This window comes from Miniopterus schreibersii, assembly GCF_964146895.1.
Source record: "Miniopterus schreibersii genome assembly, chromosome: 4".
Taxonomy (NCBI): domain Eukaryota; kingdom Metazoa; phylum Chordata; class Mammalia; order Chiroptera; family Miniopteridae; genus Miniopterus; species Miniopterus schreibersii.
The window spans coordinates 24,687,782-24,709,379 of record NC_138105.1 but is presented as its reverse complement, the minus strand read 5'-3'; the positions used below and the strand labels follow the sequence as shown (position 1 = coordinate 24,709,379).

General features: G+C 42.3%; 1 protein-coding gene across 1 annotated transcript in view; it reads left to right on the top strand.

Annotated features, from left to right (window-relative positions):
- Positions 1-16,199, top strand: part of RAD50 (RAD50 double strand break repair protein) — a 69,857-nt gene extending 53,658 nt beyond the window's left edge. Inside the window, exons 22-26 of the mRNA XM_081135667.1 lie at positions 7,909-7,994; positions 8,526-8,668; positions 10,902-11,035; positions 12,391-12,902; positions 15,580-16,199. Coding sequence (XP_080991793.1) covers positions 7,909-7,994; positions 8,526-8,668; positions 10,902-11,035; positions 12,391-12,577 — 550 coding nt within the window. The 3' untranslated portion in view covers positions 12,578-12,902; positions 15,580-16,199. The remainder of the gene's footprint in view (positions 1-7,908; positions 7,995-8,525; positions 8,669-10,901; positions 11,036-12,390; positions 12,903-15,579) is intronic.
- Positions 16,200-21,598: the final 5,399 nt, after the last annotated feature.

Below are 21,598 nucleotides of genomic sequence, written 5' to 3'. Positions count from 1 at the left end.
GGCTTCCGGGGTTGGGGAGGTGCAGGTGCTTTCCAGCAATTTGGGCTTACTGAAGGAACAAAGCCAAGCTGTTTACTGAGGTCTTTATCTGGTGATCAGATGGATTCTACTTAAATGAGAAGAATAGAAGTGGTGCAGATTTCCCCAAAATTGGGTCTGTGTGGGCTTGTGCTTGCAAACAGAGGCCTTCTTAAGGTTTAAACTCAGCCTTAAGTTTGCCTTCTCACCTAGAAGAAAGTGAGGTCCAAAATTTCCCTCATTGTTTCACCTCTTAGAATGAAGCATGCAGTCAGTGTAATTGTTGCATTTAGCTGTCTATTTAAGGTAACACAGGAAATTAGCAATGCATTTTCAAGAAAGGCTGATTACCATCTGTTATTAATCATCTAAAAACATCACGGATTTTAAGTACTGCCAGTGGTCAGAGACATTTACACTGGCTTAGAAGAGGGAAAACATTTAGAATGTATTACTCCTTGTCCCTTAGTAGAATACATTATTTAAGTTAAATGATTTTAGAATATATCAAAGTACACTGTTCTACCCTATGCCAGTCTTACAGTCATTTTCCTTAAATTTGAAATGTTGCATATTAAGCCACACTTCTGCTGAGACTGTGGAAATGTAACTTTTACAGTTTTGCACCTAAGGCAGCCAACTGTCTGTGAATCTTTTCAGAGCCTGGCTCCCTGATCGAATGGAGGGCTTAGCCAGAGCTCACTTCTCAGCCACCACTCTTGTCTTCACCATGGATACAGCACAGTTTCACAGCATTGGGTCCCCACAGCATCAAGCAGGTAGATTACAAAACCAAAAGATAGCCAGAGACTTTTCACATTCACTGCAGTTTTTTTTTAACCAAATGTTTATCTTGCAATAGTGGTTGAACCATTGCCTGAATTTTAAAAGCTGTTTTTTGGGGACTCTGACTAAAGGAAATTAGTTTAATATTTTTAAGAACTCTTTAATAGTCTTAAGGGTTTTATCTAGAAAAAAGTCATTTTTCTTTTAAATGTGCAACTTCAGTTTGGCAAATTAGGGATTTTGAGTTTGGCTAGGTAGTGAAAATCATTTCGTTTGGAACATGAAACTCAGTAGAACATGATACTCATTGATACCATTTCCTCTATACGAGAGGGCTTCCACTGATCTCAGTGTTGGGAGACAGGAAGTTCTCACGGTGGTGCCAGGGCAGTAGGGAAGAGTAGCCAATATAATAGTGAATAATAGTGGTTATAGCCAGTTTCTTAGCAACCCATATATCTCAAATTTTGGTACAATTTTAAATACAAAGATGTGGATAATATAATTGGAAAAAATTTCTTTTGTTAAGTATAATCTTTTCTGCTTTTTTCCAACTTTATTAACTTAGTTTTTTCATACTTCTGAACTAATATTTTTTATTAGTAAGGAATGTTTGTATTTTTCCCTTTTAATCAATATTCAATAAAATAGTTTGAGACTATGGGAAAATCCAGTTTAAGATTTGCCATTTTATGTGCATTAGTTCAAATTTTGCAAAATGGTAGCTAATCTTCCTTAGTACCTTGAGTCCTGGAGATGGTTTGAATAATGAAAGGAACAGGACCTGGAAAGGTCTTTTCCTGGCAGGTGAGGTTTTGGTCTATTTAGATGACATTTTTTCAACCCCTTAGATACCTACGTCTCAGACATTCTGCTAATGGCTAAGTCCTGATTTAAAAAGTGGCCTCAGAACAACAGCAAAACCCCTGAACTGCAGCCCTGTGGAGACCTAATATGCTTTATTTGTCTCGTCAAACTAGAACATATGTATACTTAGGAAGATGATGATGATTCAGAAGCTTTTCATTAGATGTCCAAGTGTGGGAGGCAGCTGGACAGCTTAGAACAAAAAGGAAAATTATCTCATTGCTGGGGCAGAAGCCCTGGTGCAGAGAGGTGCCTAACATTTACAGGAGGGGTCTGTAAAGAAGGAAAAGGGACATGGGTGGAAATAGCTGCACAAGTGACATTGGCACATAGATCTCTTTCCATTTCATTCTTTTTTTTTTTTTTAATAGAGCAGTTTTAGGTTCCCAGCAAAATTGAACAGAAAGTTCAGAGATTTCCCATATACCATCAACATCCTTCACCATAGTGAAACAATTGATGAACCTACAATGACATATCATAATTACCCAAAGTCCATAGTTTACATTAGGATTCACTCTTGGTGTTGTACATCTTATGAGTTTGCACAAATGTATAATGACGTGTCTACCATTAGAGTATCATATAGAATAGTTCCACTGGCACATTTCTTTTTGTCTTTCTGGCCTCATGTTGCCCTCTCTCATACAGGAAATTGGTATTCTCCTTATGGATTTCATTTAAGAAACAGGACTTTCATGGATCACCAGTATTATCAGTACCACTAAAGCCATTGTTGTCCTCATAATACACCATAGATTATTACTGAAATTATAAAGGAAATCTTTAGATTAAGCATAGGACCAAACAATTTCTAGAACACTATATTCTTAGATCTTATATTCTATATTCTTAGATCTTAGACCTAAGATCTCTCTTGTGGGAACCAGTTTGGACAAAATGTACCACTTCATGTGAGTTAGTATTATTTAACCAAGTGACATGCACACTGCAGGCACATATGGGGCTGGTGCAGCTAACCAGATGACCACTTACCCAAAAGTTTCCAGCCCATGAAATTCATATCTTTGCCTCAGCAGAATGATTGTTTATTAGAGGTCATGGGCTTACAAGGTCAATCTTAAATGTTAATTATGAAGTCCAGATGCTAAAACGTGTGTGAAGTTCATCTTTGGGCCTATATTTGTTCATCAGCAATCCACTCACAGGGTTTCTGCACAGTACTGTCTCAGAGCTGCTGTTCTTGCACAGCCCCCTCCTACATCAGGCACTCCTTGCTCTTCCCTGTATTGCAGTTTCCCCCACCTTTTTGTCCCTCCTACCCTCCGTTATACTTCCACCAGATTCATTTTCCTAAAGGTGGTGGTCTCTTCCCTGCTAACTTTAGGACAGACTTCCACACCTGACCTTCCCCGTTTCATCTCTCAATACTCACCATGTTCTAAGTAAAGTGAACATTTTGTTCCCTTAGGACACCTTACATTTTCCCATGCTATTTCTCTTCCTTGGAATGTTACCTTGATGAAGCCCTTCCCAAGCAGATGTAATTTTTCCTTCCTGTGTACTCCATAGTATTTTGTACAACTTATACCAGTTAACCCATTCAGCCTATGTTAATATATTTATGCTTCCCTGTACTCACTCCATTACTATACAAATCTCAGAACATAGTTCACATTGGACTTAGTTTATTTCCATGACACTAACACTCAGCACTTAAGTAATAGTACATTGGTGACATGTTTTCATTTCCCTCACAGTGCTTTTGCAAGTATGTATACACAGATACATCTTTTTTGGTTTTATGTATCACACTGTAGGTATTTTTCTATTTGCTTTTTCTTTCACTTAACATGTTATGACGATCTTTTATGTTCATATATGTAAGTACCTCATTTTTAATGGCTGCATAATCTATAAAATGGATGTTTCCTATTTTATTTAAACACAGATGGACATATTAGGAAGCTTTTAAATGATTGTTACTACGGATAGTGCTACAATGATGTCTTTGCACACTTGTGGAGATACACGAGAAAGATAGCTTCTTAGAAATAGTTAATGCGTCAGGGTATGTACATTTTTAAGGTGTTATTGCCAAATTGCCTTCCAAACACACTTATAAAATTTGTATTCACCAGTAGTGTATGAAAGTACTCATTTCTCTGTGTCTGTATTTTATATTATCACCCTTCTTAATTTTTGCCAATCTGTTGCACACCAAAAAAAGGTTCACTTTAATTTACATTTCCCTGTTTTATACAACAATGTTGAGGTTAAACATTTTTACATATGTTGGCTATTTGTATTTCTTCACGAATTGTCTATTCATATCTTTTTGCCAGTTTTTCTATTAGGTTTTCTTTTTCTCAGTGATTTGTACCACTTTTTAAATATATATTCTGGATAGTAATCCTTTTCACATACATTGCAAGTAGTTAGTCTTAGTTTGTCATTCCCCTTTAACTTTCTGTACAGTGTCGTTTGTGACTTTTAACTTCTAGGTAGGCTTCTTGATTAGAAGAACCTCCCCAATCTTAAAATTATAAAAATGTTTTCTTCTGATAGTTTTATTTAACTTTTAATCCTTTGGATTAATCATTTGGATTTTAATCATTTGGATTTTATTTGAGGTTTGTTAAAGGATAGTGATAAAAGTTTCAAGTTTTTCCTCTCTCCAACACTATTAAAAGCTTTTCTGTTGATTTAAAATGTCATTTATAAAACTAAAGTTCTATATGCATTTAGTTTTATTTCATTTCTATTCCTGTCCCACTACTGTGATTTTATTCTTTTGCATGGTTCTTTTGATTTTATTCTTTTGGAAAAAGAACTTTAGAGTCTCCTTATGGATTTCATTTAAGAAGTGTTTTTAATCTTGTTGGGAGTTTTGTTTGGGTTGCATTTGCTTTATGGGTTACTGAGGAGAGTAGACATCTTTGCAGTATTGAATCTTCCATTTTGGACTCTATAATATGTCTCTCCTATTTAATCAGTTCTTTTTGTCCTATTGTAAAGTTTTATAGCTTTCCATTTAGATCCTGAACCTTTCTGTTAGATTTCTTCCTAGGTATTTCATAGTTTTTATTGCCACTGTGATTAGGATCCTTTTTTCTATTGTTTTCTATTGGATTTTGCTACTAGATAATAAAACTATCAATTTCTATGTTTATTGTATTTATATCTTATTGGTTTTAATAGTTTTTCAGTTGATTTCTTAGATTTTCTGAGTGCACAGTTACATCACTTGCAGAAACAATGACATGTTTTGGGCTCCCCCTCCCCTTATTTATTATTTATTTATTTTGTTAGGGGTCTCTAGGATATTATTTTAGGATAGCCATAATAAGAGGCATCTCTCTTGTTCCTTAGGGGGAATGCTTCTCTATATTTTAACATTAAGTTTGATGCTGCTGTGGATATCTGATAGTCATTTTGTCAAATTAAGAAAATTTTCTTCTATTTTTCACTGAGGATTTTTATCAAAACTCAGTGTTATAACAAGTACTTTTTGGACATTTATTGAGATAATTTTTTTCTTTTAATCCATTAATACAATGCATCATCTTAATTTTGGTTTTTTGTTGTACTATTTTTGCTTTCTTGGGATTAATACTACTTGGTCCTGATATATTCTTTTTAATACCTCCCTACTGAATTTGATCTTATTTAGAATGTTCATATCTATAGTCATAAGCAAAATAGGCCTATACTTCTTATTCTCTTTCTACTCATATTTCTTTTTGCTATGTAATATTTTAAATACTTGAGAGTTAGGTGTGCCATTGTACCTTCAAGATTTGATAACATTTACTCATAAAACTGTCTGAGTGTGGTGGCTTTAAAGATGGCATGCCTTTTAAATTTTTAATTATCATATTTGAGGACTGTTAATATTCTACCCACTTTGATCTTGAGCAAGTTACTGACTTCATCAAATCTCAGTTTTCTTAATGGGAAAGTGGGGATAATGAAATCTAACTCTCCTAGTATTGTAAGGATAAAATGAAATGAGGTAATAAGGTTGTTTAAGCATAACTGTGGCTCCCATAAGGTAATGCTCATCAATAGTAACCACTATTACCACTGCTATTCCCTCAAGTGGGTTAATGTAGTTAGTTACCTTAACCATTCCCAGCTGTTGCATAGTGGGGCTAAACTCCAGACTAGACAGGATATAGCCAACGTAGCATCAAGTCTGTCTGACACACCCCTTGGTGAATCTAGATCTTTCTCAGGACCAGAGCTTTTTCCTGCAGTGCTGTCTCTAAGTACACCTACCCACAGGCCAGGATGTACTATGTCAGTTGTACAGGGAGTCACGGCAGAGGCTCTGTTCAAACCTTGGACCCCGCCGCCTCACCCAGAGCTTGTTCTCCACAATGGGAATGCTTATTTACGGAAGGTTTTTAACTTGAATGGAAAGATGACTGTTTTAAGAAGTCATTTGAAAAATCAGGATTGTAATATATAAACTTATGGATTACAGCCCCATCCAGGTGGCTCAGTGGTTAGGCGTTGTCCAGTACACCAAAAGGTTGCAGGTTTGATTCCCAGTCAGCGCACATTCCTAGGCTTCAGGTTCGATCCCCAGTTGAGGTGCATACAGGAATTGGCTAATCAATGTCTCTTTCTCACATCAATGTTTCTCTCCCTCTCTCCCCCTCTTTGCCTTCCTCTCTTTCTAAAATCAATTTAAAAAACCTATCCTTGGATGAAGATTAATTTAAAAAAACACAGCACTATGGATTACGTGATTGGTCCCAAGAACATTTTCTGAGCGTGGGTGTGTGTGTTTTAGCAAATATTTATGTTTTTTTGTTAATACTCATCTGAGAATATTTTTTCCATTGATTTTTAGAGAGTAGGAGGGAGGGAGGGGCAGGGGTGGGTGGAAGAGACAGAAAATTGATTGGCTGCCTCCCGTACAAGACCTGACAGGGTCTGGAGACTGAACCTGCAACCCCAGGTAGGTGCCCTTGACTGGGAATTGAACTCGCAACCCTTTGGTGCGCAGGGTAATGCTCTAACCATTGAGCAACACCGTCCAGGGCTGTCTCCGTCCTTTGAAAACAGTATAAAATGTTAGGCTGAGACAGATGTATAAAGTAGAAAATGGAGACTTGTATTCTCATCAACAAGCAGAATGTGGTTTTTCTAGTCTATTACTTCAAAATTCTTCATCTGATATTTAAAATGTATTTATGTTGAGTCATTTCTTTCTCTTTGGCTGGTGAACCAGAAGATCATGAAGTGATTGTGCAGAGGCATTACACTCAGTTTCTTTTTTTGTATGTATCAGATAAGAGGCTTGCAAGTGGAAGTAAGGCTGCCTCACATCCTTTGTGTGGCAGGGGCACCGATGCTTGCCTGTTTGTCACTGGGCAGCATTCAGTAGTTCATAGCCTCCTTCCAAGGAACCTAGGCTTTCTGGTGAAAGGTGACAGTAGTAAGAAGAATGTTAGACTCTGAAGGCTCTTTTGTTTTCACAAACATTTCTTTCCTTCTTTTTAGGGTTTAGAAACCACTAGTTAATTTTAAGAGTGTTGTGAGGGGGTGGGGGAGGGGTGTCCATATTTAGAGTTAGGATTTTTGAATCTTTGACTAGGAAGGGAAAATAAAAGTTTCGAGGTTCAGCTCAGCTTAAGCTTCTAAATTGCCCTTTCTGTACCAAAGCTTCTAATAGATTAAAAAGCTCAGAGATCTGAGGAATACAAGCAGCCTAAGAAGCTGACTCTTGGTTAACCTTAATAGTAATAAAAGAGGGAAAAGACTGCATTTCCAAAGGTTCGCCTATTTCCCCATAGAGTAAGGGGACCCTGTACACCCCTTCCCCTCTTACTCTTCCATTCAGCAGGTCTTCCTGCAACTGGTGGGCATCAGTCCTTCCAATAAGACTAAGAACAAGTCTACTAAAAAATGGTTTTATGAAGTGTTCACAGTATTTATATGTGTATTTAAGGGAGTGTTTATCATATCATAGCGTAAAAATGGAGATGGGTAGGGACCCTGGAGCTCTGGAAATATGAGGCAGTTTTCGTTATTAGCCAAGCAGCAAGATTTTGGCTCTGTTTATTTTTTCTAGCTCTTACCTTATCCTACTTTTATCACTGATAATATCAGGGAAGTTACTTCATGATAATGTTACGATGTTATTTACATTATTATTACATACATTATTATATATTTCACATTTTAATATATTACTATTACATATAATAATATATGATCTTAGTATTATTCTGTTAAAGTACCTACCAATGGCTTTTTTTGTAGAGCAATAATGAAATTTCACAGTATGAAAATGGAAGAAATCAATAAAATCATCCGTGACCTCTGGCGGAGCACCTATCGTGGACAAGGTAACCGACATGTGTCACGCGTGCTCTTTCCAAAGCCCTGTCCCAGCTCTCACCCATGCAACTTCTTATTGGGCCGTATTACTTCCTGGATGCCTTACTGAACATCTCTGATGTGTTCTAAGAATTCTTATTTTGGCAACATCCTGTAGCAAGAAGATATGCAAAGGTTTCTATTCCAGAGCCTGACAGACCTCACATATTTGGCTACAATGCACATTATATTTAGCTGATGACATAATAGGCTCTGTTGAGTGTCGATAGGGATAAGCCAAAATGTGATGAGAAAACCATCAGGAGGAAACTCAATAGAACTAAGAAAGGCAGCGCTGAGACTGAGGGTTGGGGTATCTGGATTGCTTCTAGCCAGGAATCCTCGTGAATCCTCTCAGCCAGAGAAGTTTCCAAATGAGCCAGGGTTTTCCCCTATGATGTCAGCCTCACAAAATGTTCCTGGGCTTATTTGACAGTGTTGGCGAATGACAAAAGGCTACAGAGTGTAGGTTCCACTGAATCTTCTTCCTTCTGTGTCAGATATTGAATATATAGAAATTCGGTCTGATGCTGATGAAAACGTATCAGCTTCTGATAAACGGCGGAATTACAACTACCGAGTGGTGATGCTGAAGGGAGACACGGCCTTGGATATGCGAGGACGATGCAGTGCTGGACAGAAGGCAGGTATCTTAAGGACCTAGGGAGCCACCTTTACTAAGAATTGACAGAGAGCAGCAATGTCAGTGCTGTGGAAGCAGCCACGCCGCCCAGGAGTGGTGGGAGGCTCTTTACAGCTCTCCTGGCTGCCACGTGCAAGGTCGGGATCACTCCCCTCATTACACTCCCCCACCTCTAACCGGCATTTCCTGCAGCTTTACCTAAATTAGGCCTTTAGGAGAAGGGCCTAAGACTTTCTCATAGGATAGGCTAAATATAAAATAAGGAGCTGAAGACCACTCATTGTTCTATAGCATTCCTTATGAGAATAAGGTTACTGTGTCATTGATTGTAAGACACACCACTATTTTATGTGCGCTAAGAAAGAAGAAAGTCAATTGTAATTATAAGATGCATCCTGATTTCAGAGAAGTCGGGGGGTAGGAGGAGGTGTGTTTTAGAGTCGGTCATGTATCCACATATCCTAGGTTGAGCCAGATGAGCCGTTACAATATATGAGCATCTCATTGAGAAAGCAGCCCCATTAAATGACTGAGTTCCCCAACACCACCCAGCCTAGCCTTGGGGCCTGCAGACCACCACACACACACAGACTCAGCTGCTTGCAGGGCGCCTCTACATGAGGCTCTGGGTGTGGAGCACAGAGCAAATCAGGAAGAGGAGAGACATCTAACAGTCAGAAAAGTGGGACCTGCATCCTGGGAGCAAGGCTGGGTCCTTTCCCTGTGCACAGGTTTGCGCCCAAGATGCCACAGATTCTTGAGCTTCCTCCTTTCAGATTGGAAGTGGAAGATGATAACATCTCTAGACCCTTGATTTTCTTAACAAATTTTTAAAATTCTAGAAAATGATGCTCATGTTAACCAAGCTATTTTCATAAATAGTTTTCAATTTTGACCTAAAGACACTCGATGCATGTATGTATTTTGTTGTCAGCCTAGACAGCTATACCAATTCGAGGCATCTGCAGATTATTATCGTAATCATAGTCTGCAAAAAATGACAAATTTGTGATCTATAATCAGTATCCCCTACTTGCTTTGGTGATTTTTAGTGGTAATTATGAATGGGAAAACATAGTTTGAAACATGTCTCTTTGTATTAAAAATACTTTCAAAAAATATTTTCTGAACATAAGTAGATTTCCTATAGCTCCTCTAAATTATAAAAATTAATTAGCAGTAATTGCTTGCTTGGTGTTGGGGGAGAAGACAGACAGATGGTTTGGTAGAGGTGGGCCAGGACCTCAGTTAGACTCCGCCTTGAGTAGGTGGTGGTGGAGGTGGCACCGGTAGGATTCAATATAGAAGTGCCAAGGTCCAAGCTGTGCCCTGGCTCCTACAATTGGCCAGCCTGCCCTAGGCATCACTGCTCTAAAATCACTAACTCACTGATTCTCCTTTACTCACAAATTCAGAGGGAGAGGGAGTTTACAGCTCACACAAAGGTACTTTAGACTTCCTAGAACATCCCTCACTCTTAATTCTGTGTGCCTTGTACCCTCAGGTGGTTTCAGCTGGGCCTGAGGGGTTTACTATTAGGCTTCTATTAACCACGAAAGTGCCTCCATTTTGGTTGCTTAGGTTTCCTGCTGGTAAGTTTAAATAACACCATACTTCTCTACTCCTGATACTTTGGCCCAATAATTCATTCTCTCTTTCCATCTCAAAATTATATACACAAACATATATGTGTGGTTTAGAGCATGGTGTAGGTTAGGTGCCTCTTTTGGACCACAGAGCATAGAAAGACTCTTAAGAGATAAAAGGTCTCTGAGACCCTGGAAAATGTAATGTGTCCAAGATCCTGACAAACCTCATTATCAGGAAAATAAAATAGGTTGTGAATTTTTAAGGTAGTTAATCTTATACCATTATTAAAATTATTAGTTACAAGTAAATGGCAATGCATTTCTGATTCACACCTGGGATTTTGAGTTTTGTTATAGCTGATTTTACTAGAGAAGGGGGTGGGGATCAGCGTTGCTTTTAGCATTTTATTTTATTGCAAATAATAAGCTGAGATAATGCACTTGATGGTTCACCTTCTGGAAGAACATGGGTCTGGGTCATAGTGCCAGGCTCTCCGGAACAAAAGAGCAGTGATTTACCTAAGGTCTGTGGCCCTGTGACCTTTCCCACCAAAGAGATGTAGCCAGGTCTGCGCACTTTCCTACCGGGAATGAGAAAAGGTCTGTGCAGCGCAGCTCAGCTCGGCTTTGGCGCTTTTTTCCAGGTTTTAGCCTCACTCATCATTCGCCTGGCGCTGGCTGAAACATTCTGCTTGAACTGTGGCATCCTTGCCTTGGATGAGCCTACAACAAATCTTGACCGAGAAAACATTGAATCTCTTGCACATGCTCTGGTTGAGTAAGTTTCTCAAATTTGGGGACAGGTTATGATAGTTTTTAAACTAAGATTGAGAGAGTTCGGTGGTGAAACCCCTCTCTAGATGTGTCTTCCATGGAGAAGCTGGTTGGCTTTACTTTTTGATAGTAATTTATCAGATTTTTTAAAAAGGACTAGATGGTGACCAGCAGCAGCAGACACATCCTGCACCTCCCTGAGTGTATTCATAGGGAAACTGCGGTGAGTTTTCTGGTTTGGTTTGACTTTCCTGTAAACCCACCAGGGGCCCAGCGTCATGTACACAAGTTACCATGACTTGCTAAAACATTCTAGGTGATCGCAGTGGTTTGGGACTGTCTCCTCAGCTTTCCACATGCGTCAGACATCTATGAGGAATGACAGTTCTTATTCGAAAGGTGTATTCATGGTTGAATAGAATCCAGAAAGGGTAAAGTTGCACACACCTTGCAGCACATCCACCTGTGGGGGAGGCTGCAGGGGAAAGGCATTTCCCAAGGCGAGCGCTGTTTCAGGTACTCCTGGCAGACATAATGTTCTGGCTGATGGCTGGGATTGGGCCAGAGGGAGCATTGAGCAGCCACAGAGCCACCTTTCTCCAGCCACCTTCCAGTAGTCCTGTGTTACCAGCAAGTAAGAGCTAGTGCTTTTGAAACCTAAGTGCATCCAGCTCCAGACAAGGGGTATATGTGGTTGACTGAAAGAAAAGCCTCTCAGGTCTCAGCCTCGGAGCTGGTTACCTCAGCCTATAGATCATGAGCACAAGTTATCTCGGTCCACCCACTCAGGCCTGTGTGTCATGCTCATGATGCATCTAGGGCCTGGTGGTGGCAGAATTCTGAGTAGACACAGCTCATAAGAAGGCAGTGGGCTCGCATGTGTTATTCCCCTTGCCTGTAGTCTTCTCAAAAAGAAGAAAAGTATTTTCTTCCAGAGAAGACTAGTCACAGGTCAAGAAAACCCCAGGAAAGGAGTAAGTCCAACTCCTAAAGCTGAGCAGCGCAGATATTGAGGGAAACCCGGTAGAACATTTCCGTCTGCTCTAGTGGAACTTTGCTTTTCTGGAAGAAACTAGATCACGTATTCTTCCCGTTCTGCAAGCCAGACCTACGTGAAGAGTCAAGCCCCGCACCCCTACCGCCTGAAGAGGAGATGGGCTCCTAATGGGGGGCTGGAGGCCCGGTCCACCCCACCCCTCCCCCACTTCCTGCAGGGCTGTCAGAGGCTCTGCCACTCAGGCACAGGAAAAGCCCTGTTATCATGTGTTAGACAAAGTTCTCAGTAGCTTTTTCAAATAAAGGAAAGGGTTATTTATGCCCTTTAATGTTAAACAAAATGTTCTGAATATATTGTTTCAGGATAATAAAAAGTCGCTCACAGCAACGTAACTTCCAGCTTCTGATAATCACTCATGATGAAGATTTTGTGGAGCTCCTGGGGCGTTCTGAGTACATGGAGAAGTTCTACAGGATTAAGAAGAACATGGATCAGTGCTCAGAGATTGTGAAATGCAACGTTAGCTCCCTGGGATCTTATGTTCATTAAAAAGACTCAAGATGTAACTGCCTTAGAAACACAGATCCTCAGGCAACTGCTGATTTCTGGTCTCAGCGGAGTCAGTAAGCAAATATATTCTTTAAAAGGAGCTTTGTGTCTAGGATTTTGAATGAGAAGTTCTAAAATGATTAAAATAGTTTCACATGAAATTTGGACTGATTCCTGAACTTCACCCCCTTCTGGGCAGCCTGACAGGCCTGCAGGGCTCCGCAGCAGCACAGTCCGGCTCAGCTTCTCTTCCCTTCCCAGCATTAGTGTGTGATTCCCTGGGCCTGAAGCTACGACCCTTCAGTTCTCAAAGCACTGTTGAGAAGTAGGTTCTTGCCTTCAAGATTTATGGTTTTGGCATTTTTTAAAAATCAGTGTTAAATGTTACCACTAAGTTTATTTCCTTGGATGTGGTTTTAAAAAACTGAGTTATCCCTCTGGCTGGTGTGGCCAGGTTGGTGGGATGTTGTCCCCTGCACTGAAGCGCTGCTTGTTCAGTTCCCAGCTGGGGCACGTGCCTGGGTTGTGGGCTCCTGGTGGGAGGCATGCAGGAGGCAGCTGATCGATGTCTTGCTCTCACATCGATGTTTCTCTCTCTCCCCCCTCAAAATCAATTTTTTAAAAAAATATATCTTTATTGATTTCAGAGAGAGGAAGGGAGAGGGGGAGAGAGAGATAGGAACATCAGTGATGAGAGAGTCATTGATCAGCTGCCTCCTGCACACCCCCAACTGGGGATCGAGCCCGCAACCCGGGCATGTGCCCTGACCGGAAATCGAACCCCCGTCGCCTAGATCCTAGGTCGATGCTCAACCGCTGAGCCACGCCCAGCTGGACTCAAAATCAATTTTAAAAAATCTTTTTAAAAACCTGAGTTCTCAGTATTAATATCTGAGGATGACCATAAATTATGAGATTTTAATGTATGCTACACTCTTAACTATAAATCCAGCCAAGTGACCTCCCTGTCTGGGCCTCAGTTTCCCCAACTAAAATTTTAAGAAGTGAATGGGGCTTCAGAGTTTCACGGGAACCTTAAATAGTCTTCTAGTTCAATATCCACCATCTTCCCTCCCCACATATCCCTGTAGGCTGTCATCCAGACTCAGGGCTCTGTAGAGAGGAAGTTCCCCCCTGTGCACACCCACCTTTGGAAGACTCTGACCAAGAGCAAGGCCTCCTTTCACTTGGGGCCTCATCTGCCATCACGAAATCTAACTTTTGTAGGTCTACACTGTGTATCATCTCAGCCTCGACATCAACCCCGATGGCTCTCCAGGGGTGCATGGCAGGGTGGAAGGCAAGCAAGGCTCACAACATCTGGACCTGCTCCCAGTGGGCTCCAGCCAGACGTGGAAGAGCCGGTCTCATTTCACTCCAGATGTCATTTCTAATAAAAGCCCAATCACAAATTTCCTTGGGATTGCCAGCTGGCTTCTTGAAGCCTCGCACAAGTATTGCATACGGAGTGCTACACACTTTTCAGTTAGACTATTGGGTGTTGATCATTCAGAGCCTGGCAGTCATGCGGCAGGTTTGTGTCATCTGCACTCCTAATGAGGATATGGTCTAGACAGCCGTTCTCAGCCAGGGTCTAGAAGAGAATTAAGCTCTAAGATCCTTAAAGGGGCATAAATGGTGACAGAAGGAGATTAGACTTGGGGTGGTGAACACAAAATATATGCAGATGATGTGTTATAGAACTGTACACTTGAAGCCTATATAATTTTATTAACCAATGTCACCCCAACAAACTCAGTATAAAAAAAAAGCTCGGAGGTCCTAACGTACCTGTGGTAGGCTGAGGAATGGCCTCCGAAAATCCCAGGTCTTAGTCCATGAAACCTGTAAATATTATATAGCAAAAGGGGCTTTGCAGATGTGCTTAAAGCTAAGGACCTTCAGGCGGGGGGACTCCCCTGGCAAACCCCAAGTGTAATCACCAGTATCCTCGTGAGAAGGAGGCAGAGGCCGATCTGCAGAAGAGAAAGCAGTGGTGACATGCCAGGGAATACAACTGACCGCTAGAAGCTAAAGATGTCAGAGAAACCAATTTTCCCGTCAGCCTCCTGAAGGAACAGCCCTTTTGGCACCCTGACTCTTAGCCCAGTAAAACTGACTTGGGACCCCTGACCTCCAGAACTGTAAGAGAATACATTTGTATTGTTTAAAGCTGCTGGGTTTGCGGTAATTTGTTACAGCAGCGATAGGAAATTAATATAGTCTCCACTGTATGTAACCAATTTCTATGCAAATAAAATTATACTAGTTATGTACTATCCTTGGGAGAATTGAAAAAAGAATTACAGTGGTACCTCGGTTTTTTAATGTAATCCATTCTGGAAGACCGTTCAAGTTCTGAAATGTTCGAAAACCGAGGCGTAGTTTCCCATAGAAAGTAATGGATTAATCTGTCCCAGACCTTTAAAGTCAACCCCTAAAGCAACAATTTAACATGAATTTTACTATCTAGTGATACCACAGATCCATAAAATGATACACAGTGAAAGCAATAAACACAATATACTGTACTGTAAAAGCAATAATAAATTAACAGGATGTAAAAACAGTACTATAGATGATAAAAATGAAAATGTAATTTTTTCTTACCTGCAATGATGATAGTCATGGTTTGGATGGGGGTCCCTTCAATAGTCACAATAGCTGACCTTTCCTCAGGTGTTCTGTGGCCTCTTCCAGAATCACTGTAGGTGGCTCCTCTCCTGCCATTCCTCCCCTTGATTTCTTTACGCCACTGACACCTGGTCCAGACTCACTGGATCTTTGCCTCACTAAAAACTTTTCAGTTGACATTTGCTTTTTCCGATGTTTTGAAATTTGTCTAAAGTGAGACACAGCATTATCACTGACAGTGTCAGGGGCATGACTTGCAGCAGCTTCATCAGGGTGATGTTTTTCAACAAAAATTTGCAGTTCAACCCATTTCGCACACATTTCTTTGATCAGTGCAATAGAAACACTTTCTCTTCCCTCCTCCGAAGACAGTTCCTCAGTTGCCTGTTGCTGCTCCGTCAGAACGTCTGGAAGGTCTGCGGCGGGTTCAGTCCTGTGGTCCTCGAGCCCCTCCCCGTCATCGCTACTCACTTCCAAGCCCGTGGACTGCCCCAGGGACACAGTATCCTCAGCAACAGGAGCATCCTCTTCAGCGCCCTCAAATACACGCGCAGGGACAGCTTCTGGCCGTTTCTCCCGTGCTGACTTCGTTGTTCTGTGAGACACATCCCTCCGTGCTTTGTCTATGAGACGCCAGCAATGTAGGATATTGGAATGATTCTCCCAGGACTCTCGGAGGGTTAGCTGTGTCCGAGGTCACCTCAAAGCACCTTTGGAACAGTGCTTTGGTGTAAAGCTTCTCAAAATTAGATATGACCTGCTGGTCCATGGGCTGGATGAGTGGAGTCGTGTTGCGGGGCAAAAACTTTACATCGGTAAAACTGAACTGTCCCATCAACTCATCCTCCAAGCCTGGAGCGTGAGCTGGAGCCTTATCCCTAACAAGCAGGCACTTCACTGGAAGATTTTTGTCTTGGAGGTACGCATTTTTTTACACTTGGCCCGAACACTTCATGAACCCACTCAATAAAAAATTGCCTGGTTAACCAAGCTGTTTGCTCTCCACATCCCATGCAATTTGCTTTTTATGACATTGTTTTTCTTAAATACCCTGGGGTTCTCAGAATGGTAGACTAGCAAAGGCGTCAACTTAAAATCCCCACTTGCATTCCCACAAAAAAAAATATTAAAAGAGCCTGTCTTTCATGGGCTTGTGTCCTGGCAATGATCTCTCCTCCTTTGTTAATGTAGGTCCCCTTTGGCATTTTCTTCCAAAAGAGGCCTGTCTCGTCACAGTTGAAAACTTGTTGAGGAAGGAAACTCTCTGCCTCTACATAATCTTTAAATTCCAAGACAAATGGGTCGGCGGCGTCTTTGTTGGCACTGGCAGCTTCACCGTGTCTCACCGTACTGCGTGTGCCACTTCCCTTAAACTTTTCAAACCACCCTCTACTTGCCTTGAAAATCTCTCTCAGCACTTGTTCCAGGGGTGTTTTTGATGAGGTCAGCATGCAAATGTACAGCTTTTTCACAAATCATGCTCCCAGAAATGCTGTCACTGGCCGTTTTTCATTTATCCATATGAAAAGCAATTTCTCCACTTCTTCAATCGTCTGTGTTCTTTGTCTTGTGTTTTAACACCTCTTGCAACGTTGGCTCCTTTAATGGCTTTTTATTTTTTAAGATGGTACAAATTGTAGAGTTGGCCATACCAAACTGCGTTGCCAGGTGACATACATGGACACCACTTTCAGGTTTGGAGATAATTTCCTTCTTCACCTCTGTTGTTGTTCTGTTGATGATTCCCTTGGCTTTGCAGCTTTTATCCATTTCTCACAGCAACGGGTGACTGGCAGAGGGCTCCTGAGATGACATGAACACAGATTGATTGCACACAGTCACAAAAACAAATTGGTTGCAAGAGCGCCCCTGAGCTGAGCACAGACTGATTGCACACAGTCACCAAAGAAGCCCAAATATCACCTCTGTGTTGTGCGGGTGCTCAGGACTCAGCAGCTGCCAGCTGGGCCTCAGGATCTTGCCCTCGGCAGAAGCCGTGTGGCATGTTCAACTTGCGAGGCGTGTTCGAAAACCGAAGCATTTCCTTCGGGGTTTACAACATCCGCAATGTTCGTCAACGGAGATGTTTGAAAACCAGGGCACCACTGTACTCAAATTCCTTTCTGTGTTCTGTGGTTCCCATGAACCCTGGTTGAAAAGGCTCGTCTAGACCCTCACCCAGTCCCTGGATGAAAGGGCCAAGTGGCAAAGCCACCACTCCAGCCACCTGCCTCCCGTCCAAGGCCCCTTCTCATGACCATGTTCAGTCATCCCAGTGAGCTTTCAAACACTAAAATTACCCATATTTACCAAACTAGCATGACCTTGACAAAGGTACCATGAGAAAAAATAGACCACTTCTCGCTCTGAGCACAGATCCAGGAATTCATAAATTAAAAGCAAACCAATTCTGGTCATAATTGAAATACACATAATCAACCAAGGTGTTTTTATCCCAAGAGTACAAGACTACTTCAGAAAATGAGAAGCCTGTTCCTAAATCATCAACATAAAGCCCAAGGGGAAAATTTCTGACAGACACCTAACACTGGACATTATTGGATAAAACTGACGATCTTCTAGCTTTAGCAAACTCGTAACATTGCAAAGAATGAGAGAACATTTTCTTAATGTTGTCATCAAATCAAAATTAAACTCAGCAAAAGATGAAGCATTCCCATTAAATAAAACCAGTTGCCTCCTATCAACACGTTTTTGAAAGCTCTAGCCATTGCAACAGGAATGACCAAAAGTGGCAACTCAGGACCAACACGGGCCGTGGAACAAAGTGAAACAGGCCTCCCAAGCTGGAGCCCGGGTTCCCGGCTCGGCTTCCCCTGCAGCCCTGCTGGCGGCTGCTCGCTCTCCCCGCTCCCCTGGCACCTGGGGGCGAGCAGGGGCTGGGCGCCCTTCTCGCTTTTCGCTGCTGCTTAGCATGCCCGGCGCAGAGCAAGCACCGAGTGTTCAAGAAAAGCTGCCACCTCCAGCTTATTCTTTCTTATGCAGTTACCCTTAGTCCCCAGCCTGGGATGCCCCCTCCCTTATTCCCTGCCGGTGTCCTCGCCCAGGTCACTGTCACCCTCCAATACAAACCCCCGGCCTCTCGGCTTCTTGTTTCCCCCAGAGAGAGACACTCCACAGTCTTACTCCCAAGTCCAGTCCTTGTAATAACAGTAACTGCAGCCTCCACAGGCTCGACTGGAAGTGTCTCCTGCACCTGACACTTTCCAGTTCACTCCTGCGGCCTCCCCCCAGCAATTCTTTGAGCCCACAGGATCCTGCCCATTCATTCCACCGCTTCTCTGGGGGTTCCCGTTCCTGTGCCTCTCTCCCGGGTACATCTGGAAATCACCGTCTGCATAGACCCTCAGCAGCCTTGTCGTCTTCTGTCCTCAGACTTTCCCGACAGCCCCAGCCCTCTCCCTGCGCATGCAGTTTCCTCCGCTGGTCCCCACTCCCCTCACCCTTTGGGGTTGTGGTGCTTCTGTGCTCAGCCTGAATCTGCACCCCCTTCCTCTCTGCACCCCCTTGTTTGTTGATCTCATCCAGTCTCATGGCCTTAAAGTTATTTTCTTAGTTTGGGCTCTCCCAGAAGCAGAACCTAAAACAATGATTCCAGCAAAAGTAAACAGTAGGAGCCTGTGGGAATTATACAGTGAAGGCAGCCAATGAAGACTGTGTCTTTAAACCAGCATCCCTAGCAGGTAACTGGGGCTTAATCCCACAGGGAGACTGGGAAATTTGGCAGAATATGTGTTTCAGAATTATCCCACCCGAGGGGCACGAGAGCTGGGTGTGTATGTATATACCCACTCCCGAGAGGCACTAACAGGGCTTTTCCGGGCAAGCTAGCTGTTGGCTTGCCACGGACACCAGCAGAGCTGCCCTTTACAGTTAAAAAAAAAAAGAAAAAAGAAAATGCCTTTTGACAGAGAGACACATAGCAGAAGATACAGGTGGGATGGAGCACACTGGAAATTCTTAGAGGTATGACCCTGATGGCAACTTCAATAATCATGTAGATGCTACTCCTCAGATAAGTCTCTAGTCCAGATCTCTTCTAAGCTCCTAACTCATTAAGCTGACCACTGGACATCTAGTGCACTTGAATAATAGACATTTGAAACTTAAAATGACCAAAACCAATCTTTCCCTCAAAACCTGCACCTCTGATAGGCTCTCAATTAATGGCAACTCCCTTCTTCCAATTGCTCAGACAAAACCATGGCATCACCCTTTATTCTATTTATCTCACATCATGCATCCAATCCATTAGTATAATACTATGGTTGCAACTTTCAAAATATGTCTCAAATCTGACCATGCCTCAGAGTCCAAACCACTACCGCTCTGGCGCAGGCCACCACCATCCAACCTGAACAATCTGGGGAACCACCGAACTGCTCTGACGATTTGGTCCTGCCCTCCACAGTTTGCTCTCAACACAGCAACCAGCCATCTTTTTAAAAGTAAATGAAATAAATATTTCTCACAGGGACGTGGGTTAGCAATTCTGGAACCACTGTATATCTAAATCAAACACATACGTACACTGTAGATAATAAGAACTGAGTGTCTCACTGTTGAAGAAAGACGTTTGCATATCCGGAATGGGGAAGGCTACAAAAAGAACCCAGTTGTAGCGGGTTGAATCCAAAGTGTCAGTTTAAATGTATGGTTTTAGTATATAAAGGATTTCTACTTCCATAAGGGAACAACAAAGGCTGCCAAAAACCCGCTTCTCCATAAAAGCAATGAGAACAAAGTCAAAATAAACTTTTTTTTAGAACTTTGGAAACTAAAGGCCTGCAACAAGCCAAGGAGTGTTTCATCAAGGAAAACAGCTGAGTCTCTGTAAGAAAAGCCAGTGCATTTTAACATGCCCCAATCCCATCCCCTCTCCCTGTCTCTGTGGCAGCTTTGAAAACCAACATAACTACAGTACCTGTGAAAACCAGCGGCCCCTGGAGGAAGCAGAATGGATTTGGAGCTCCCCCAAATCTTCAGCCCAAGGAAACTGCCACTGCTGGGCCCGTCTGCAGCTCACTGAAACTCTCCATCCCCGGCCGACCTGACCCAAGGCAGGCTGACTGCAAACAGCCCTACCTGCTGTAGCCAATCAATGGTAATTGGTTAACGCTGCAGCTGCCTGAGGCAACAGGGGGCTAAGGAGAAACTTAAAAGGAAAAAGTGGGGAAGGAAATGTCCACGAGGGCTTTGACAAATTGAACATACTCCTGGGAGTCTAGGAGTTCTTGTGTGTGTCCGAGCTTTGTGCATTCTCAGGAAAGACCCGAGGAGGCCCTAAGCTTTGACTTCTGGCCAACCTTGATACTTAGGCAAGAAGTGAAGGCTACGGCGCAGTTATAAATTGCCTACTAGAGCGCTGAAAACATGACCAAACAATCTCAATCTCAATCTCTCTCTCTCTCACGTACACGCACACGCACACGCACACAGCCCTTCAACAAAGGCTTCAAAACTTATTAGTTCAAGGCACCAAAAGAAATCTCTGTCCAATCATTAACTTACTACTAAGCTAACTAAGTAGAGACTTCAATGACCAAACATGACAAAGAAATCAGCTTTACTTAATTACTCCAGGAATGTCAACAAATAAGTAGCAATAACAACAGTTACAAACCCTGGGGACGGGCTAATCTGATTTTCAGAGTTGACACATCCTATTATGTCCAGTTTTCAAACAGGAATTATAGGACGTGCAAAGAAACAGGAATGTATAGTCCATCAAAAGAAAATGCCCCTGAGGAAACCCAGATAAAGACTTCAAATCAACTATTATAAATATATTCAAGGAACTAAAGGAAACAGTGTCTAAAGAATTAAAGGAAGGCATGAGAATGGTGTCTCACCAAACAGAGACTATCATTGAGATTGAAATTATATTTTTTAAAAAGAACCAGGCAGAAGTTAGGCAGGTGAAGAATACAATGAACAAAAATCCACTCAAGCCCTGGCCAGTGTTGCTCAGTGGTTAGAGCACCAGCCAATGCACCGTAGGGTCATGGGTTCAATTCCCAGTCTAGGGCACATACTTGGGTTGTGGGTTCACTCCATACACACCCCCCCCCCAGTAGGGCGCGTGCAGGAGGCAACCAGTTGATGTGTCTCTCTCATATCAATGTTTCTCTCTCTCTCCCTCTCTCCCTTCCACTCTCTCTGAAAAGCAATGGAAAAAATATCCTCGGGTGAGGATTTAAAAAAAAAAAAAATGAAGACAAAGAGAATCTTGGAAGCGGAGAGAGCAGTGGAGAACCCTCAATAAAACTAACAGCTACTTTTCCTTAGGGAAAATGGAAGCAGGGGCTGGCATGCCAAAGGCGCTGTATGAACAGGACCAGGCAAGAATCCTGCATCACCGCTGGC